This window comes from Drosophila teissieri, chromosome 3R, assembly GCF_016746235.2.
Source record: "Drosophila teissieri strain GT53w chromosome 3R, Prin_Dtei_1.1, whole genome shotgun sequence".
Classification (NCBI taxonomy): domain Eukaryota; kingdom Metazoa; phylum Arthropoda; class Insecta; order Diptera; family Drosophilidae; genus Drosophila; species Drosophila teissieri.
The window spans coordinates 5,644,984-5,665,727 of record NC_053032.1 but is presented as its reverse complement, the minus strand read 5'-3'; the positions used below and the strand labels follow the sequence as shown (position 1 = coordinate 5,665,727).

At 41.6% G+C, this 20,744-nt stretch overlaps 3 protein-coding genes across 3 annotated transcripts; 1 reads left to right on the top strand and 2 right to left on the bottom strand.

The window, feature by feature from the left end:
• Positions 1 to 2,109: 2,109 nt before the first annotated feature.
• Positions 2,110 to 4,079, bottom strand: LOC122622306. Its single transcript, XM_043800679.1, has 2 exons — positions 3,277 to 4,079; positions 2,110 to 2,480 (listed from the first exon to the last, which is right to left on the bottom strand). The coding sequence occupies exons 1-2, from the start codon at positions 4,049 to 4,051 to the stop codon at positions 2,110 to 2,112; spliced, it is 1,146 nt and encodes a 381-aa protein (XP_043656614.1). The 5' UTR covers positions 4,052 to 4,079.
• Positions 4,080 to 6,505: 2,426 nt separating this feature from the next.
• Positions 6,506 to 7,380, top strand: LOC122622302 (glycine-rich protein 5). Its single transcript, XM_043800654.1, has 3 exons — positions 6,506 to 6,545; positions 6,639 to 6,679; positions 6,740 to 7,380. Exons 1-3 carry the CDS (start codon positions 6,506 to 6,508, stop codon positions 7,160 to 7,162), a joined length of 504 nt encoding a protein of 167 aa, XP_043656589.1. The 3' UTR covers positions 7,163 to 7,380.
• Positions 7,381 to 9,762: 2,382 nt separating this feature from the next.
• LOC122620550 lies at positions 9,763 to 13,000 on the bottom strand. Its single transcript, XM_043798065.1, has 2 exons — positions 12,432 to 13,000; positions 9,763 to 10,293 (listed from the first exon to the last, which is right to left on the bottom strand). The coding sequence occupies exons 1-2, from the start codon at positions 12,904 to 12,906 to the stop codon at positions 9,881 to 9,883; spliced, it is 888 nt and encodes a 295-aa protein (XP_043654000.1). The 5' UTR covers positions 12,907 to 13,000; the 3' UTR covers positions 9,763 to 9,880.
• Between the last annotated feature and the right edge of the window lie 7,744 nt (positions 13,001 to 20,744).

The following is a 20,744-nucleotide window of genomic DNA, read 5'->3' as shown; positions in this document are numbered from 1 at the left end:
TTCGATTCAATTGGGTATCTGTATATTCTTGGCCAATTGATGGCCACTCTGCACCGCTACGCCATTACACGGAAAGAAAGTCCTAAATAGACGAACATTTCTATAAAGTGACATTGTATTTAGAAATGCAAAGACCTTTACATTCGATATGCTGATTAATACCGGATTTTTTATTCGTTAGCCTATATTTATTATTAAATATACCCCATTCGAGTCTTGTGCCCAGGCCATTAAATAATTGATAGGCTTTTAGTAATAGATAAAGTGGAACAAGTGTATTGAGGGTACTGTTTCTTAAGTTTAAACCTCTGTAAATATAAAAAAAAAATTGTAATTGATCGCTTTCGTTTGTTATTGTTCTTTGAAAGGAAAATAAATGTAAAGCTTTATAATTTACCCCTGATTTATGATTCTGAGTTTTTCCAAGTGTTCTACATTGGTTTCGCTGATTCTGTTTTGCTCCGCCGATTCAGTTTTACTTGAGCGTGAACAGACATATTAAATTTTCCCTGCCTTAATAAATGGCTCACCGCCGACGTTTCACTGTAACTGTGTTTACTGTGCTTGTTACTGGGTTGTGTGCGCTACTCTTGTCGGGGGTCAATTGCTCCGACCATCAACAAGTAAAAACTCTTTATTATCGTCGGAAAGCATTTTCTCGGTCCGCTTCGGTTCACTTGCTCTTTTTGTGTGGCAACAAAGTCTTTCCATTTCTATGCTGTTGGTGCACAGAAAAGCATTTTGGGGGAAAACAAGTTGGAAACGCAGAAATTCATTTTAACTTAGTTAAATATAATAAATAATTACATATGTATAATAAAAAATGATTTTATTAATTCTTTATTTATCTAAATTTAAGAAAACCTATAGATAAAGACTACATTAATTGAACTTAATATCTCAATTTAAGATAAACCTACCGCTGCCGCAAAATCCAATCAAGTTTGTGTGTCCAGAGCACACTAATTGAAAATGATATTAAAAATACTTTAATAACATTGCCATTAACAAGGACGACCCTGAGAATATTTTGGATTCCATTTAAAGGCTTTTCGGGAGCTCGTGTTTATATAAATTTCCGACTACGCCCCGTGGCTGATGTCGTGCAATGTATATAATGTAATGTATTAGGATTAATTAAATTTCACCAATATTAGGGTGGCAGCGATGACAGCGTTTGCAATTACATAAGTTGATTAGATGGAAGTACAGGTTGGCCGGGCAATTGAATAACGTCCAAACTGAATTAGGCGTGGCCCAGACGAGACAAATGGACTTATCTGGCTGGCCCGCACACGTGTAAGTCTGGCCCTATGTGCAAGCTCTACTATATAGTATATATAGTATTCAGGGGGTGTCCAAAGACATCCAAATGCAAACGCGTGCCTCGGAACTAATCGCAGTCAGCAGTCGACACTCGTTAACGCGTCTGCTGTCGTCACTTTTCATGCCCAAAACCCTGACTTCAGCAACGGCACAGTGTCTGCGGAATGTATCGGCGCTCGGGTGTAAGCGGTACTTTTGTTAGGCATCCGGTTGCTGCTCAAAGTTACACTATCCCATGCAGGTTTTATGGGAATTTGGAAACCTCTTTAATGAGTCTTCCGATATTTGCTATATGGAATGCACCTGATATTTAATAATATGAGCACACATACAATAAACTTTATTTTTATTTGTAGTTTTTGTACCACATTTTCATGACAATAATTTCAGCACGTCCTGAATATTGTGGAAAAGTAATTAATAATATAGAATTCTAATAATAATGTTCGAAGAATAATTTCTAAATTGGTGCGTTAGTCGCAAATATATTCGGAAGAATTCAGTTCCTATAGGTGCTGGTCAGTAAAAATAATTTAATACGCACTCTTTAATATGTATGTCAACACATATTTAACAAGACATCAGAGTATTTAGAATTCGCAATTTGGTGACTATGCTGTTATATACACTATATACTTCATTTCCCTTGAGGGCAAGTCGTTGATATCGCTGAAAATCGGGTACACCACTTATATTTAGCCACCGACGGGTCAAATCAAAGCTGGCTTAACAGTGAACAAACTCTGGAAATATAGGTAATCGGAATGTGTTTCAACACGGCACTCATCTGAGCTTCTTCAAAACGAGCGACTTGCTGGCATGGCCGCCACCTCCGGAGCTCTTCAGGCTCATTACAGCCGTAAAGAGAGCGAAGAAGAAGCCGGCGAGGCCCGTGGTGCCCACGAGCAGAGTGAGTCCGCCGATAAGCACCGGGATGAGGGTGAGGAACTTGAGCTTGTAGGCAATCAGCAGGGGGAAAAACAGCTTCTGGATCTTCTTCTTCAGCTTCTTGAGCTTGCGGCTCTCGGATTCCGCCGATGCCAGACGTTGAGAGCGACCTTGAACCATGAGCTCCTTTGAAGTTGCACCTGGTGGATGTGCGGCTGCTGATGATTCTCCTGCGGCGGCATCCAATTTATTTGAACCCGTCTGATCTGCGAATGGAGGAGCGGAAACACTAGTTAGCCACGTAATTAGATGGTCAGTTGCAGGCGCCCTGAGGTAATGGTCGCTTGTCCCTTGCATGACCGCACGGGGATTGGAAAATAATCAAGAATCAACCAGGAAGAAGGAAAATATTTATGAGGATAGTACGAGTACTTAGCCCATCAGAGGTCTAATAATAATGTTCTTAGTTAAGTTTGATATGATTAAAATATTTCAGAGAATGCTATACTCCAGCTCCCTAAATATTTGATAACCGTTACTCAGCCGGTGGAAGTGCAAAGGAGAAATTTCAACACTGGTAGTTTTTGGCGGTTTGTGGGCGTGGAAAAAAGATTTTTGGCAAATCGGACGAAATTTACAAGACTAACAAAAATGTGAAAAAATATCAAAACACTTTTTAAAAGTGTGAGCGTGGCGTTGCAAAAAGTTTTTGGCAATTCGATTCTAAAACGGTTTCTTCTGCCTGTTACATACTTAACAACAAATCTAATATACCCTTTTACTCTAGGAGGAACGGGTATAAAAATTTAAATTTAAAAATAATCTTTGAATATGACAGCTGTTCTGATTCAGTAAGAATAAAATTGGATGTTCAAAATTCTTTTAACGCTTTGACAACTATTTATTTTATATTTTTCTGAATTCGTTAGGAAAGTGATTCCACTTCTTTTAGTTCATTTTAAAGTTTGTGCAGTCCAACATGGGAATAAAAATTCGAATCAATCCATGTAAAGTTCCTGATTTTGGACCATATTTAATTAAGTTTTCAGTAGGTTTACCCACCTTCCCCGTCGCTAATCACGCTTCTCAGGGCGTCGCAGAATTCGCTAACTTTCACCAGGGTTCGTTCAAATGGCGCCAAGTAGGATTCAACCTCCCGGAGCGACGCCTGTTCGGCATCTCCTGGTCCCCCGGGAAGGATTCTGTTTTCATCATCGTGATTATTATCGTCATCAGCATTAACCGGGTGGGTTAAAGTTACAGCCACCTTGTGAACTTCCGGCTCGGCTTCCTCCGCTTTTGGCAGCTGGCGTAGGAGTTGGCCCCGCCGCATCTGTTGGCTGATGGCCACAACATAGCTGGATGGATCGTTGGAAGGATTCGGTTTGTAATTTCCGCCCAGTGATGGGGAGCTCTCGTTATAGCGATGGTTGTAGGCGTAGAAATTGACAGGAAGTCGTTCCGGTTCCTTTCGCCTTTCCCGGATGTCAGTCTGCTCCGGCTGCATGGAACTGGGTGCGGTCGCGTGGAGGATAAGCCAATTGTTGTGCTGAGTGAATGGCTGCCAAGCATTCATCTCCAGCTTCAGCTGCGGGCTCTGATTGCGGGCGGAAGTAGCTCCATTAAAGCGACTAACGCTGCACCTCGCCACCTCCATTGTTATGAGTCCGCAAATGCTGAGCACTAACGCCTGTCGCTGCCACATTTTTGATTCAATTTTTCTGTGGATTCTTCGGCTGGGCTTCCCACTTAAAACACGCACTCCACACGCCGTCAAGAATTGAACTGTGAGGAGGTGAGTGTTCCGAGATCTTTGCAGACCAAATTCTACGGCCATTCGACAATTTATGGCGCTCTCTGGTCTACCGATTTTACGGCCTTTCGCCGAAAAATGCTGTGGCTTTTGCTTGCGGTCAGGCGCCCAGTTGATCCCCCAGATAGATTTTCACAATCAAGACTTTTACCTGAAACACACGAAAAAAAATAGGGCCGTATAAAATGGGTTAGAATAAAATTTATGTTTGGTATTTAAATATAATTAAAAAACAAAGCTATGAGAAACCGGGTATTTTTTTGTAACGTAATCAACTTCTCATACTTTAATCTGATCAGGAATCGCTGTGAGTTCTCCATAATTTTATTACTATTAATATTAATTTATTGGGGCTTTTCTTAAGTTAAGATTTGCATACCTTATTTGTTATTCAAGAAGTGCAAATATTTGATTTATTTTAAAGTATCTGAATCATTGTTAATAAACCCTTTTTGAAGTGTACATATGCAGAATGGTAGTCCGTCAGGCGTAACCGGATTGGGTGGAGGGAACCGACCACCGGCCACTTCCCAATTCCCACTTATGTAAATTTTCACTGATGAAGAGCGGGGGTCTCATTGGCAGATCGAAGATTAACGGTCCAGGGAGCACAACACGTGCTTCTGAGCCCATTGGGGCATGTCTTTTTTAATTAGAAAATAATGCGTTAAAGGCGAGTTTCGGAAGTTTTCACTTTTCACCACCTTAGTTCCCTGTTGCACCTTCGAAGCCACAAGTCCAACTGTTGGCCTTGCACTTGTTGCACTATTCTATATAGGTTTCTGGCCCTGTGAAAGTGTACCCAACGGGTAAATTCGCGTAATTGCAGATCCGTGCGTGCTTATTGTCTCTCCGAACTTGCCACCAGATGCCTGAGGGGTATGCACCTCGCCGTGCGTTTAATCTTTCCCAAGTGAATGATGGGCACTAAGATGTGAATCGGTGTAAGTAACGTCGCACTTAACTTATTGCTTTCCCTTTTACCAGCTAAAAGGCGTAGAACGTGGCCGACTTTTCATCAGTTTTCACATTTTTAGCCTTTCTGTAAAGCATACTTTTGGGCTTGCTTTGAAATGACAGTTGCGAGTAAGAAATGTTTGGTTTTGAAAAAGTTGTAAGCGTGGAAACGGTGGAAAGGATAGAAGGACATGGCTATCTTAATTCGGCTCTTAATACTAATCAAGAAAATATACTTTACAAGTTAAATGTTAAAAAATGTCACCTTTACTGCGTTGCAAGTTTCCACGCGTAACATGTTTATATCAGATAGCAGATCTAAGTAAATAAACAAGAGAGAATGCTATAGTCGAGTTCCCCGACTATCTGATACCCGTAACTCAGCTAGTCGAAGTGCGAAGGAGAAATTTCCACACTGAGTGGCGGTTTGTGGGCGGTAGAGTGTATACCCCTTTACTCTACAAGTAATGGGTATAATCAGATTTCCTTTAGTGTTTATGAACAACATTCTTATAAAAGTGTTTTCTAAGCAGAGGCGATGTCATTTCCCTTACCAGAGCTTCAGTTTGTGATAAATCTCAATGCAATCCTTACCCGAATGCAGCCCACATTCGACACTCGATTCGAGTTTCATTCGGGCTTTGTTTTCCATTAACCGCATTCGGAATGATGTATGAGATAGAATTATGGCACTGAATAAGTGAGAGAGTCCATGTGATAACGGGCGCTTGTGGGCTATTTTGCAGGCGCAAATTGTGACTTAGGCTGGATGGCAATTGAAATGCTTGAGAGAGACTTGAGAGCTTGGATATTAACGGCTAGCCATGATTGATAGTGGAGAAAGGATGGCTTAGGAATATAATGGAGAATGACTGCAGCTTATTTCTTTCATTGTTCGCACGCGTCCAAAGCCCGTATTTCATTTGAAGTTGTTTGGTTTCCTCATGTATGAGAATGCTGCGAACAGATGATAAAACGTGGATCAAGCTAAAGACATTTAGAGCATTTCTCTTTTATTCCGGTTAATTTGCATTTGACTGTTTTTTCTGCTGAGCTAACAACTAAGGCTTGCATATTTTTAGAGATCTGTACACTGGAATAATATTCTGTATTTCTCTTTCACTTCCAACCTTATTTGTGCTTTTAAATTGCTTTATTTCCATTGATTTAAAGTTGTTATACATAATTTCTAAAAATCTTGATTAGCTCATTTAATTAGTTGTAAGTGTATGTTAACATTGCATTTTTGTAATATATCAATTAGCCTTTCAATTATGATCAGCACCTTTTTTCTTTCCAAAGTTTTTTACTTTTAAATTTTATTTTGAATCATAGCCTGCATTCTATTGGGGATTCTTGTTGGCAACCCGGTCATCTCAGCCGTAAAACTAGTTGAACGCAAAACTCTTCCTGCGCCCTGTTTTAATGGAATTCATAAAATTGTTTTCGGGAATCTTCCCGGCCATACCGGCTTTTATCAGAGCGCTGCACAAGTGTTTGCTTAATGACAGAGTCACTATAATGAGTCAAAAGACCTTGTTAATGGAGGGAAGTGAAGCGTGTGGGACATATAGCCTCTCACTATGCCACCTTTGATGGGGTTTGGTCAGGCAGGCAGCTTTAAATCCAAAGCAAATTTGGCTTTTGGCATTAGTTCTACTTGTGCTTCTCGAGCGTTCGCAGTTCCCAATGAAAGTAAGTGGTGCCTGAGATTATGATTCTTAAAAGGATTAAACTCGAACTGATATCCTCCAGGTATTTGTATGTCTTCTGGCTCTGGCAGCCACTCTGGCAACCGCCAACGCGGGTCTCCTCAGTCTGCTTAAGGGAGGCGTTGGTGGTGGTGGCTACGGAGGCGGTTACGGAGGTGGTGGCTATGGAGGCGAGAGCACGGTGAAGGTCATTAAAGTGATCACCGATTCCGGAGCTGGCGGGGGCTATGGTAGCGGATACGGAGGTGGACACGGTGGAGGCGGCTGGAGCTCTGGCGGCTATGGTGGTGGCTATGGAGGTGGTTATGGAGGTGGCTATGGCGGTGGATACGGAGGTGGCAGCACGGTTAAAATAATTAAGGTGATAACCGATTCTGGATCCGGAGGTGGCTGGAGCTCCGGCAGCTACGGAGGTAGTTACGGTGGTGGCTACGGTGGTCAGTCCGGATGGTGGAAGACAAAGTGAGCAGATGAACCACTCTCCATTTAGCTATAGTCCGGATATAAACTCGTTTATGTACCTGAACAAAACATTTCATAGCCAAGAAACCCGAATCTCTTTATTGCCAGTTATTTCCTAATGAGCAAAACTAGTTTGAGATGATCGGCAGACTGCTTGGCGAACTGACAGAGCAAAAGTAAATCTTATTTAAATAAATAAAGAGCGTTTCTTTTCACCTTGTAGTCCTACCAATGCTTTTTCTATTTATATTTTCGATGGTTCTATATTAGTAAGAGACACATTATCTAATTACTACGATGTTTGTAAGGCAGTATGTTTTGATTATCGTTTTTGGAACAAAATCAAATTTTTAACTTTAATCAGACTTTTAAACTCGATGTGTTAATTTAAATGAGAGGCTAATTTTACCTTCAGAAGAAGCCATTATACTGCACACGCTGAGATTAAATCGCAGCTATTATATGGATTTTATGGACATAAATTAATTGCAAAAATCCGGTTTTATTGTCTTATATATATGTATATTTGATAATATGCCTTAATTTGATATATTTCATAATATTCCGAGATCTTTTTAGCGAACGCTATCATAGAGCGTTAGGCAGCTGGCGCATGAAAACATATACAACATTTTTATAAGTCAGAATGTCAGACTACTACAAGGATAAGAGTTTTGGCCCATTGGCTAATTTGAATGGGATGACAAAGGTTTCTATTGGCGGGTTTTAAGTTTTTGGGCTCTATCTCATAGTTCAAAAACCCTACGAAAATAGTATGCCCATGAGAAATGTACCGCAGCTAATTTAAAATTCTGTCATAACAGCCTTTAAGAGGGTGTTCCAAAATTGGTGAGAACATTTTCTTTGAAATTTCTCGGGTTTCTAGGATGTTGTACGACCTAAATAAGGAAATCTCTATTCTGGGAGCGAACAAAAAAGCAATCTGGGGAATTTTTATTTTTAAATTTGAATGAAATTATAGAGTATATCAATAAAAGCAAAAAACGTTTTCTATCTTCCATGGTCAGATTAAACAGTGAAATAAATATCAAAATGTAAAGGCTGCATATTCAGAAAAAATAACGAGATTTTCTTCCCTTTCTTTTTACTACTAATAAAGAAAAAAGAAAACAAATCTTAAAATTAAATGGAAAAAAGAAAAAGCCTAACATAGTATAGTTAGTAAATTTGTAAGATACTTGACAATTTTATTTGAACAAACTAATGAGGTCCCAATATCGAACTCAATTATTTAATTTAAATTCATCTCTTTTCATTGAGTGGTAACATTTTAATACATTTTGAAATGCGTTGTTATAGGAGCTGAGACAGTTGTGTACATAGTAATTTAATCGCCATTTTGTGTTGTTTCTATATAACTTTGTTATGTAAAATGCGGAATGGACTGCCGATATTGCCAGCCGTTGGGCAATTCCAATGAAGGACGCCTTAACAAGGTTTCGAGTAACAAGTGCAGAATAACACTGTGACATGCTGAATCTTTAATTAATGTTGATTTGGCCAACAGCTTAAACTAACTTAATTTACTCCAACGGATTTTCACATGCAAGCACAATTCATTACTCGACTCAGAACACCACTAATTGGATGATGATTCATTTTGCGTAATTTATTATTGGTCCTTCTAGAAATTTCTGATGCGTTCAAATATGATTAAAGTCAAGGGGAAATTCTCGTTCTCGTACTGGCACAGACAAACGTCCCTCCATGTGTTCATGGCCTGGAAAATGTTTACACAGTTGAACTGTGGACCAACTTACTTCTTTGCTTACATATCCGTTGCCTTGTGTGTTTGGTCCAGAGCAATAACTGTGGGCTATAAGGTTGCCGAATAAGGGACAAACACCCTGGGACACTACAAGTGGAATTAATGGAAGCTAGCTGGAAAAGTTTTATTGCAATTTGGCCAAGGCAAGCGGAAGTAGTCTCCGGGAAATGGTTACAGGAAGTTTATGCTACTGGCCGAGTATCTTTAGTCTGGCCCGCCCACGCCCATTAAACACAAGAGAAACCTGCCCTTCGCTTGGTATTGATTGTGATTTTATTTGTATACATTTTTTTTGCTCTTTTCTGTTTTTTGAAAACTTTGCTGCTTACATGCAATTTACACTTACGGCTGGTAAATAAATAATAAAGTTAAATAAATTATTACACTTAGTGGCTACGTACAGCTAGACAGGCTTGAGTTAATCAAAGTGCGACAGTGGAGTGAGTTGGACTTGGAAACGGGCTACAGAAGCGGAAGCACGACAGGTAATTGAAAATTGCAAGTGCAGTTAGCCATAGGAATTGATGCACAGTGAGTAGCAGATACACAGATACAGGCTAAAAAAGATATAGAGGCCGGGTTCAGCAACAGTAAACCCGGCTGGAAGAACAAAGCAGGACAGAGCGATACATAAAACAAAACGTAATCGATTAAAGCAAATACTAATCATTATAAAAAGTCCGCAGTGCCCAGTGGGAACGCACGTTCTGGGTACATTTTATCCGATGTACCCATAGGTGCCACAGTGCATCGGTAAACCGTTGGAAGTGCATCAAGTCATCTTTTCTGCCCCGCAGTGCAAGTGCAAAAAGAGTGTGTATCTAATTACAATCCGTCCGCCGTCCGTGATTTATCCACAAGATAAATGCAGCTATCTAACACTTGGGGTCACTCTTCCTCCAGCTCTTCACTATGGATTTCTGGATTTCCGTCCTACGACTTGGTCACTTGCGGCACCGCTGCTTTCGGATGCAGATGCTGCAGCTGCGCGTGGCTCTGGGCGTGGGCCGCCTGCTCCTGGTGGTGGGCTCGGTAGGCCAGCTCCTGAGCCTCGGTCAGGGATCGCCGGTCCCAGCCACCGCCTCCACCGCCACCGCCTCCGGATGACCAACCACCGCCTCCTCCGCCGCCTCCGGAGGACCATCCGGAGCTGCCGCCTGACGACTTGCCGGACATCAGCTTCTTCAGCCCGATTATGCCCGCTAGGAGCAGGGCGATCTTCGAGATTATCAGTGCCTTGCCTGCCAGTATGTAGAGCGCTCCCATGGCAATCGGAATCATGCCCATCATCTTCATGGCCATGCCCATCATCATCATGCCCATCATCTTCTTCATTTTACCACGACCTGCAAGAGATATAGAGCGTTTATTTGGGATTTCATTCATATCGTATATTACATTTACATTTACATTTACATAACATATGTTTATTTAAAGCAAAAAGTAGATATTAAGCCAAGGTAAAAAATATTTAATTATTTAGGGATTCACTCTTCTTAAAGATTTCTCAAGCAATGCCCATAGGAAATTCAAGCAAAACACTAGTTCGAGTAACTGAATCAATAAAGATCTTTCAAGGTGATATGATACTTGGATCGCATCCCTGCAAGTTTGGAAAAAACGGTGAAAGTGCCAGCTCAATTAACCAGAGGCTGTATGGGAATATTTTCCCAGGGAAAACTCAGCCGCCTTTGAAAGAGGCTCTGGCATTCCGATTTTTAGCAACGTGTGTGGCTTTCATTTTGCTGCCTTCATTAGGGACACTGCGGGCGATTTCACTTGCATGGCTGGCTGGTAAAATTGCATTTCGACATGGACATGGAAATGGACATAAATATGGAAATGAAAATGGAAATGAAAATAAAGACTAATGCTGCCCAAAAGATCGATGATCGGAAAATCATAACCTGCTCTAAACAGGCAATCGATTAAACAAGTATTAGCCAAAAATGGTTGCCATTGAGAAAGTGTGGGCCAACTTGACTCTAGCTCCTCGCATCGATTAAAAATCTTGATCAATGATTTGAAAGTAAAAGAAAAACTTCATGAGGCGTGAAAGTAAGTTCACTTTTCTTTGAATCGCTTGCATTGCGATCTTGATGTGGATACTGCATAAGTGCTTGTGTCAAATTTGTAATTGACGACAGCCCGCATTCAAAATGGAAATGCCAATGCCACAGGCCTCCTAGTCGAGGAGTTGTTTCTCGTGGCCTCGGCGGAGAAACGTGGTCGCCACTTTCATTGCGTTTGACATGGTCATGTCATATAGAAATTGCTTAGTTTTTGCTTTTAGAGCGTCGTACTCTGCCCTTCAAGGGGTTAGATACTTGGTCCTAAAGTTGGGGAGAGTGTTTATTAGATTTACCGTTAAGTTATTGCATTTGCATTTTTTGGAGTTTGAATCTGGATTATTTATACAGGTATTTTGATTAATATATATATCTTTAATATCAGTATGATATAATATTTTAAAATAGTTTACCACATATCGAAATTATAATTAAATGTATATAGATTACCGCTGCTCGCTTATTCTTAGCTTCAAAAATTTGCGATTTTTTCTAACAATTTTGGAATGCATTTAGGCTTGACAAATAAAACTAGAGTGGCTTAGATTCGTGGTAAGAAAGCTACACTGCATGCCACGTTTTCGGCTGTTTTTGGACAACACGACATTCTGGCATGACACTTTATATTCGACGTTGTCGCCACCGTCTGGCTGATGTCGTTGTTAAGGTTTCTGGGTCAGTTCCGAGTTGCTGAGCGGGTTTTCTCGTGAGCGCGTTATAAAAGAGGCGAATAAAAATAAAAACAATTGCGCATTTTCCCAGAGCCAGTACAATGAGACCTTTCCTTCCTCCTTCCCCGCCTTCCTCCACATTTCTCCCGCACTTCGGCCAGCCTACTCACCCTGTTTACATACAATGCAGAATGATAAGCCAGGAAGTGGGCCAGCCAGCGGTTGCTGACGGTGCAGTTGCGAATGTCACTGCCAACTGAGATAAACACACACTTTGGACTACTATCACGGCTCTCTCGGCTCTAATAACCACCTGGAAAATGACGGCGATATGGCCAGAGTCATAGCCAGAGTCAAATTATGTCACTGTTACGCGCAATGAATACTGGGGTATTAGCGGTAACCGCAATTATACCGCCCACAGAAAGTGATGATTGGCGCTGTGCGGTGGATCGATTTGTTTACCCAAGAAAAGAAGTCTTTGGTTAATTGTACGGAATTTGGCGACGGAGGCCAGAGATCTAATGTAGTCACTGCCTATTAAGCCAGTAGGTTAAAATAAAATGCTTGCGTAAATAAACAAAAAATGTTGATAGAGCTTCTGCAGTTTCTACAAAGAACACATCTCGCATTAATAGCAAGTTATTTCTTCACAGTGATAAATTCACTGTATTCACAGTATTCACTAACTATTTCTAAACGAAAATCCTTATATTATATTTTGTCAAAGGAAACTTTTCTTACCTTCCTCTAGTCCGCGTCCAATCTCATCGGATGTGAGCTTGGGGAAGCTGACCTGCAGGGAATGCCCGTTGAAGAAGTAGCTGAGCCGCTCAATCAGCATGTTGGTGAGCTTGGCATCCCGATCGCTCCCGGATCGGGGCAACGAAGACTCCAGCTCGTTCTCGCTCGCGGCCGGCGGACGTGGAGCTGTTTCCAGGCGCACCAGCTTGATGCCATCAGCCACGTTGATAGCGTCGATGGGGGCCAGGCGGTCGATGAATGATATGGCCTTCTTTTTCAGACATGGCACGAATCCGGCCTCGGCGCGGGTGCACTCGTCGTAGACCCTGAGAAGGGTCCGTGCCCCGGCGCTTTGGGATGGGCTGGGACTGGGCGGGCTGCTTAGCTGCTCGGTGGCCGCCCCACAACTGCTGGCGAGGAACAACACGCAGAGCAGGCTGATAAGGGCCTGCCAGGGCCACTGCTTAAATATCATTCTAAGGCACTTTTCACTTTTTTCCCGACTAACGACGTCGACAACACTCGCGGCACCGTGCGACAGGTGCTACACACAGGTGGGTGGGTGATTCGTTAGTCCTTCGGTCAGAAATCCTTGTCTGGAGTCACTGGGAGCAACTTGCTCTGGCTGCTGGCTCGAATCAAACTGATGCCGAGCCTTGTCGCGCTTTGTTCTTTTATAGACCTTTCTTTCTTTCTTTCTGCGCTTGCTCGACGGCCTGATGATCGCAATTTGATTTTCCTCGGCTTCGTCGGCGACTTCGGGCCCCCAGCTCGTGCTGGCTCTTTTTCCCACTCGGTTTTCCACAGCGGTGGGAAAAAGAGTACGTCAGTGCTGGTACTTGAGTTTTCCACATCCAGAAGTAAATTAAGCTTTTAGTGCCGTTTTATCTTATTTTATATGTGCTTTATTATTTTGAGACCTGGTAATGTGTTATGTTAGTTTACCTAACTTAACAGCGTCGAGTTTTCGTTAAATTTCAATTTATTTATTTTACGGTAATTACATATACTATATAATATTATTACCTACATATATTAGTTATTTCATACTACATATATATGTATGTTTATCCAGGCTAGAGTAAACATTACATTATTATTATATAAACTATTTTATTATAAATTTCTAAGACCAAACTGGATACAAAATAGACAGGCTGGCATCGCCAGTGCCGCCAAGATCATTGGCAGCAGTACTCCTCAATGAACCAAGGTGCCCAGCAGAGAGGCGGAGGTGAGGCCAAGGCATTTCCAACGGGTTGCGACTTGTTTTTTCAGCCATAGCTTTCGTGGTTTATGGCCAAACATATTAGTTGCATTAGTGGTTTTTGGTAGGAGTCCGCTTTTTTGGCATTTGACCATTTCTGCAACTGGCTGCCGCTGCCGCTGCCGTTGCCGTTGACACTTTAATTTCAATTTGGCTTTTGGCAGTTTTCGCCATTCAAGAACAAGTTTTGGCCGTAAAGAAAGTCATTGTCAGCTACTAAACGGTGGCCTATGGCCATTTTTTATGTAATGCAAATGGCCGCGAGGGTGTCAATGGGATATTCAGGGCCATTCAGGTGGGCCATCTTATGGGGGTTGGCAAGTAATAGCCTGTGGCCATTGACTAGAAGAGAAAATTGGTAAACAGAATATTTTGATGACTGTCAAAGAAAAATGTATTTTCTTATCTTTATCTCTGTATCTGATAGAATGTGATTCCATACATGCGATTGGCGCAGGGAAAGGAAAGCTGTGCCGCATTATGGCGCCTTCTTTGCGGCTTGATTACTGCTATGAAGTCAAAACTTTTTAGCTAAAAACAAAAAGAATCTTGAGTGAAAATGCATTTTCTGGATTCTTGTTTTTTGGGCTTTCGCTTGGCGATCTGTTTATGTGGCAGGCGGACATTAAATGGAGTCTAAGCCGTACCAAGAGGGTCGGAAAGCGATTTTCGACTAATAAAGTGCCAAATTAATGGCCCGCCGGCCACAAACATTTCCCACTAATAGCCAAGCCAGCTACTTGCTGCCAACTTGCCACTGGCCCAGCATTGGCACTACGGAATGGGTATCTCTGCCCAGCTACCAGCTTTTTTTTCTGGGCCTCTCACTTAGACTTGGATTTCGTCGGAGCCGCCTCTTTTTCACGCCACTTTCACTGCCCAAGTCTGTGGAAAGGTACTGAGGGTTTGGCAGGGGCAGTTCATCGATTTGCATTAAGTACTTTTGGGTGCGCATGAGTATTTATTTGCACACAGCTTTGTTTCCGCGTAGGTATCATTTGATGAATAATGAAGAACCAACGCGTTTTGGGTTCACTGGGCGCCGGGGAGCAGTTATAAATTTCCCGAAGCAAGCGGAAATTGATGGGATTTTCCCGAGAAGCAGTGAACCTAAAAAGCGGAAGTACTTTGAATTCGAATGAAAATATTGTACATATTAATTTGCGGCAGAGGTCATATAATTCGAGTCCATTAAAATGTTTGCAATAATATTTGTAAGGGGCGAAATAATATATGAGCGAACATAAATTTAGATAATTTGTTAGCTAAGATGAAAGGCTTGATTTTAGGTTTTTGTGTGAAATTCAAAGGCATCCTACGTCGTTCGTTTAAGAAACATAAAAATAGTTTGCTCGCCAGATATTTTAAAAAGTCCAAATAAGCAATTGCACATTCAATATTAACACCGTTATCATAAAGTTGTTTGTTTTTTAACTGTTTCCATTCCTGTTTGGATTGAATTTAGAATACATTTTTTCATTGCTGTTGTATATCACGTTTCTCAATGTCAAGAAATGTCTTCCTAACTATAACACTATACAAATCGCTTTCCTCTAAACATGAATAAATTGAAAATTGTTCGACACGTTTTCATGACGTTAATGTGATCCCCTCGGTTGTGTTCGTTGGACACTTTCGTTTCGGATTCCTTTCCTCGCCTTTCCAAATGCCACTCGCCGAGCTATGTGACTAATGTGCATCATTGTTTGTATTCCATGCTAAGTCGACCTGTCAAAATGTCCATCAAGTCTGGGACATTATGCGAGCCCTGGGGCTTCCCAACATATGATTTTGATCTTTTTATGCGGGTGCAGCAGCTGCAGCCGAAAACATCCGCGTCCATGGCCCTCGAGTGACTGCATCTGTACTTTTCGCAGTACAATGTGCCATGGCAGACACGTATATCCATATCAAACGGAGCTGCGCATGTGCATGTGAAACAATTCCAATTGTCTTCTTCCTCTGCGTGCCAACAACTTACCGCGGCAAGGCCAGCCGAAGTGCACTTAACAAATTCTGTCAACCTTTTCCTTAATCGTAAAATATTCAAATGATCTGTATCAACTCATCTTTATTAGTTTCCTTTTTTTTTTATAATGACATTATCGGGATCATTATGCATTTTTTTTTTCATAAGAATAGCATTAACCTAAAGTAAACCACTATAAATGATTATTGGGTGTATAAAGCAACTGAAAATTTATATTTTCTTTATGATAAAGCATTGTTTCAGTAGACTTGCGTGCGTAAAACATATTTTTATTAAAATAGCAAATAATTGTTTTTATTAAAAATACAAAACTTTTTTCATTGTTTTTTTGTTTTTAAAAGCTTTTCTCAACATTTAACATGTTTTTCTTGAAAAAAGGTTTAATCTGAGTGTAGCAATTTCGTCTGCTTCCTTTGGCTTGTAGCTACTTTTAGAGTTGGCAGCGTCGCCACGCCCTGCACTTTTCCAAGTTGGCCAACAGATTTTTCACAGCTTTTCTGTGCCACTTTGCGGTGGGGCTAAGTCAAATAAAGCAAAAGACTGCCACAACAACAAAATTCAAAGAAGAATAGCATTTTAATAAACAACAACCGCAGAAATCCAAGAGGCCAGCTGCCTTGGTTCATGGAAGTCGTTGCGGCTTAAATGTGTGTGAAATTTCTCGAAGAAAGTATATAAAAATCCAACAACCTACCGCAACGATAAAACCGCCCAAAGAGCGTTCTAAATTCTTGCAGTGCGAAAAACTCTGGCGGGTTAAAGCTGGGAGGCTACTTAACTTTCGGTTTTATTTGTTTCTTGGCTGTTTTTTTTTGTTAGAACCAGACTTACACTTGGCCCATGCGGACTTTCTATTTCATGCCGTGGGGGTTGTATGCCTTCTCAGGTTTTGTGCAATAAAAATTGCAATTTTCTCAACAAAAGAAAGCGAAAAGAAAATGTTTACTGCGCTTAGGTGTGCGTGTGCTTTTTGTGTTTGCTTGTTAGCCATGTTGGCGATGTTTCTGTTGATTTTGGTTTTTATAGCATGTTTTGACGCCGCATTGACTTTAATCAAAGTTAACCGCCGAACGCTAGCACAAATCTCACGCTAATTAACTTTTATATGGGATCAGCGACGACGGGTGCGATAAGCCACCGGCTTTCAACAGCATCACCTGTTCAGTTGGCCAGCCATTTGGACATCCGCTCCGGCACGACAGTCACGAGCCAATTTTTTGCCTCCGCTGATTTTCATTTAATTTGCGAACATTTTACTTAAGCGTTATGCCCGCCCGGGGACTTAACATTACAACAAAAAAACCACCAGCATTTTTCACAGCCTTCCATCCGCCAAGTGTCACGTGGTCAGATAGCCAGCTAATGCGAGAAGACGGCATTGTTCCCACTTTCGTTAGTGTGTTTTCACATGTGCCGTTAGTTGGGAAAGGTGGGTATAATATTTTAATGTAAAGGACCAGTATTATAACCACACAAACTAATATCAATTCCGGAAAAATGTTTAACACGCTGAATAATTAATAAATTTAATTTTCCTCGAGCACAAGCTTGCTCAAAGCTTAAACGTTTTAGATCCAAATTTAAAAGAATTTCGGCTTGTAAAAGGGATATTATTCTTTTTTCGGTCCTATTGATTGGCAGTATAATTATGTACGAGATTCAAATGCATGCACGAATACGCTCGTTTACACAGTTTTAAAAACAGATTTGGAGTGAGTGGAGTTCAGTGGATCGTGGATAAGTATTTTTTCATTACGTCTACCGTTAGTATTTATTATGCGTTGCTTTTCGCTTTCTTTGGCACCTCTCACCCCAGTCAATTGGTGAGTGCGGGGCTCACCGTACAATAAGACCTCGACCACTAAGTCCGCCATTCACCATCCGCCATCCGCAGCCGCTGACCGCTGACCGATGACCAGGGAATCTCGCCACTGGACACTCATGTGTGCGATGGCAATTAAATTCTCAGGTGTCGCCAATTACAATGCGAAAGTGCGTAATGGTCGGGCTCCCGACCCCAATGAGCCGGCTTTAATTGAAGCCTTTAAATCGCAGCGACCGACTGCTGACAATTAAGGAGTCAAGTTCGAGTGGGCCCTGATCCGGTGAACCGTGAAAGTTTCGTCTAATCGAAAAAGGTATAATAAAATAAAAGCGCCAGCCCAGATATAGCCTTCCCAAGCTGCAAGTCTCCGACACAAGCGGCGAGCATACTATATATCTCGATCTCACCCGACATGTTTACATGCACCAAACTGTGCAGTGAACTCTGGAGCGGAGGTAAAGGTTGCTGGAAAAGCCACTATTCATTCCTTGGCCAGTATTTTCACCGTCCCAGCTTCCGAAGCTTTCACTTTTTCGGCCGTTGTCACGTTCGCCTGCCGCTCAATTTATCATCATCCATGGCCATGATGGCCATGCAGGCCGTTGAACCGGAGTCAAAAAGCGTTTTTGTGGCAAAAAGGTACGCCTGGCAAGGGGTTAAGCCTGGTCATTTGTTGGGGGACCGCAATGAAAAAATGGAAAAAACGAATTCGGACATCCCTTTGGGGCCACCCTAAAACAGTATTCAAATTGTGATTTATTTGCGCAAATTCCTCAAGTGAGACTTGCATCCAGGATTAAGTATCCGCTTCGGGCGCCGTTTGTCTGATGCCAGAAATTATAATAATGCGCACAATGAAATGAAATTTTGTTTTGGCCAACCGACTGTCATGGCTCAAAGTCATCGCCCGTGGCCCGGTTTTGTCGACGGCATTGGCAATGACAACGACAACGACACTGCCGGAGCATTAAATTCACCTAAAATGTGGCCAAACGAAACGAAATTGCGAAATGCGCCAGTGCTTAATGTGATGTGGCTGCTTTTGGGGATGTCTGTAAAATCACTTGACTCGCACAGCACTTTCTTCAACGGCTACGTCAGAGTGGTTATTGTGGCCTGTTGAATGCCAGCTTGATTGATGAGCATATTTCGACTTTTCCAGCTGCAATCGTCAATGCTACGATGCCTGTCCTTCTTGTTTGGCATTTAACATCGCTGTGAACTCTGCTTTGCCATTTATATGGGATTCCTTCGTCAGGCCTTGAATTTCACCGCAAATATGCACTGCCAAATTTCCGAAACACTGCTGAGTATTCTTGAGGTGATGCCAAATTGAGTGCGTTATACCGCAGATTAAACTACGTGTTAGACCAATTTATGAACTGGCTGCTTCGGGAACGCACAAAAGGAAAAAGGGGCTTGTAAACTTTATAATCAGGGGCCAAATGGCAAGACCGTCCGCCTAATGCTGTAACACTTTTCAAGGCTTTATGATAAAAAAATATACTTTAAACACGGAAAACGCAGGAAAAATAAGTAATTAAGCCTGCAGTAAAGCTTGTTACTTTTTCAGATCCCTAAGAACATTGCTGAAATGGCGTACAAATTTTACAAGACGGTGTTAGACAGGAGATTGAATTACGCAAAGGATACATCAGAGCACAAATATAGGGAAAAATGAGATTTATAGGTGACATGCTATTTTTAGACAGACAATTTCGGGAGTGCACAAAGGAAAAAGTATGATTGACTTAAAAAATTAAAATTAAAAAATGTACGGTATCAACTTGGGAAACCAATATAGGAAACCACAAATAATTGTCTAGCCTCTCTATAATAGATCCAAGTTGGAAACCTTTTCTCCCTGTGCCTGTACGCGACGACAGGCCTACACGCCGCGTTTTTGTGAATAATTTCGCTGGCAAACAAATGAAAAGCGGAATTTTCAAGGGAGTTTCTTGTTGCGGGCCGCAGGGCGAATGAAATTGAAATTCGCCACAGAATTTTTATCCCGCCTTCTAGGAGACGTGCCAGCGAATTATTAGACACAAAATTGAATTGACTTCGAGTTCTGCCGGGATGAGGGCAAGTGAAATGGTCTTGTGTAGGGCCAAAACAAACAAACAAACAGACGTACAATTTGAGGAAAGAGCTCTGGACAAGCGGATAATAAATTCATCAAGACAGCAGGCAGTCAGTTGGTCCGATCGGATCCGATAGTCACGGTCCGGCTTTCCACGCTGTGCCAACTGCGGTGCAGTTCATCAGTTGTTGGAGGTCAGAGTGAAACGTAATTGGCCCGCGGCACTTAATTTGATTGAGGAGAGGAAGCCGGAGTTGCGACTTGCGACCTGCAAGTTGCCGCTGCCCAACCTGTGCCCACATCTTCGGCTTGGTTAGTTTTCTTGGCGGGGGCGAGCTTCGAAGTCAACACAGAGTGAAAGTGAAAATCCAGCGGCGGAAAACCACAGCTTTTCTTTTATGCAATTGTTTGGTGGCGAAAAGGTTCCCAGCCAAATGGCTACAGAATTGTGTATTCTGCCTTATTCAGTTTAAATCGAACGCAGAGACAAAGGCCAAATAAATCGCTCGGGACTGGGGAAAAGCATCGTGACGATCTTGGCCAAGTTCGTTGCTGTAGCTATTCCTCTTTGAACAGAGGGAAAAATACCTTTCAAAAATAAAATACCAATTGGCAAGTCTTATTAAATTTTACAAAAAAAATGAGCACAATTTAATTTTTTACTTAACAACAAGAATAAAATAAAGCTGAATAAAAATTATTCAAGCCGCCTTTTAGAATATAGATATGCCAAGGAAATTAAAGAGATAATATTTCTGCAAGCTTATGATAATGGTGATGACATTAATGATTTAAGTTGGCTGTACCTTAAATGTGCATGTACGAATAATTTTGAGCGCATAGGGGGAAGCAATAAAACAGACTCCAAGTCACTAAAATGCGACCAATAAACTCAAGGTTTTAAAATCATCCAATCCTGAACGTTTCATTTTGTGCAGTGCTTAACTAAGCGCTTGATTTAAGAAGTATTTTCTTTCGGTGTCAGCAAGCAATTGGCTTCGATCACTAAGCGTTCGGTTGTTTGCTCGCTGTTAACACAAAACGCCAATTACTGCAAATTGTGGGCTGCTGGAGTTTTCGGATTATTAGCAGTGGATGGTCCGTCGAAAGTCGGATTGCGTGTGAACCAAATGTGTATTATCATAAAT

Coding starts and splice junctions, on each gene's coding strand:
- LOC122622306 (XM_043800679.1), bottom strand. CDS start 4,051: ATGGCCGTAGAATTTGGTCTGCAAAGATCTCGGAACACTCACCTCCTC. Junction 2,481..3,276: donor CGTGATTAGCGACGGGGAAG/GTGGGTAAACCT, acceptor CTCCATTCGCAG/ATCAGACGGGTTCAAATAAA.
- LOC122620550 (XM_043798065.1), bottom strand. CDS start 12,906: ATGATATTTAAGCAGTGGCCCTGGCAGGCCCTTATCAGCCTGCTCTGC. Junction 10,294..12,431: donor TGGACGCGGACTAGAGGAAG/GTAAGAAAAGTT, acceptor TATCTCTTGCAG/GTCGTGGTAAAATGAAGAAG.
- LOC122622302 (XM_043800654.1), top strand. CDS start 6,506: ATGAGTCAAAAGACCTTGTTAATGGAGGGAAGTGAAGCGT. Junction 6,546..6,638: donor AATGGAGGGAAGTGAAGCGT/GTGGGACATATA, acceptor TTTTGGCATTAG/TTCTACTTGTGCTTCTCGAG. Junction 6,680..6,739: donor GTTCGCAGTTCCCAATGAAA/GTAAGTGGTGCC, acceptor GATATCCTCCAG/GTATTTGTATGTCTTCTGGC.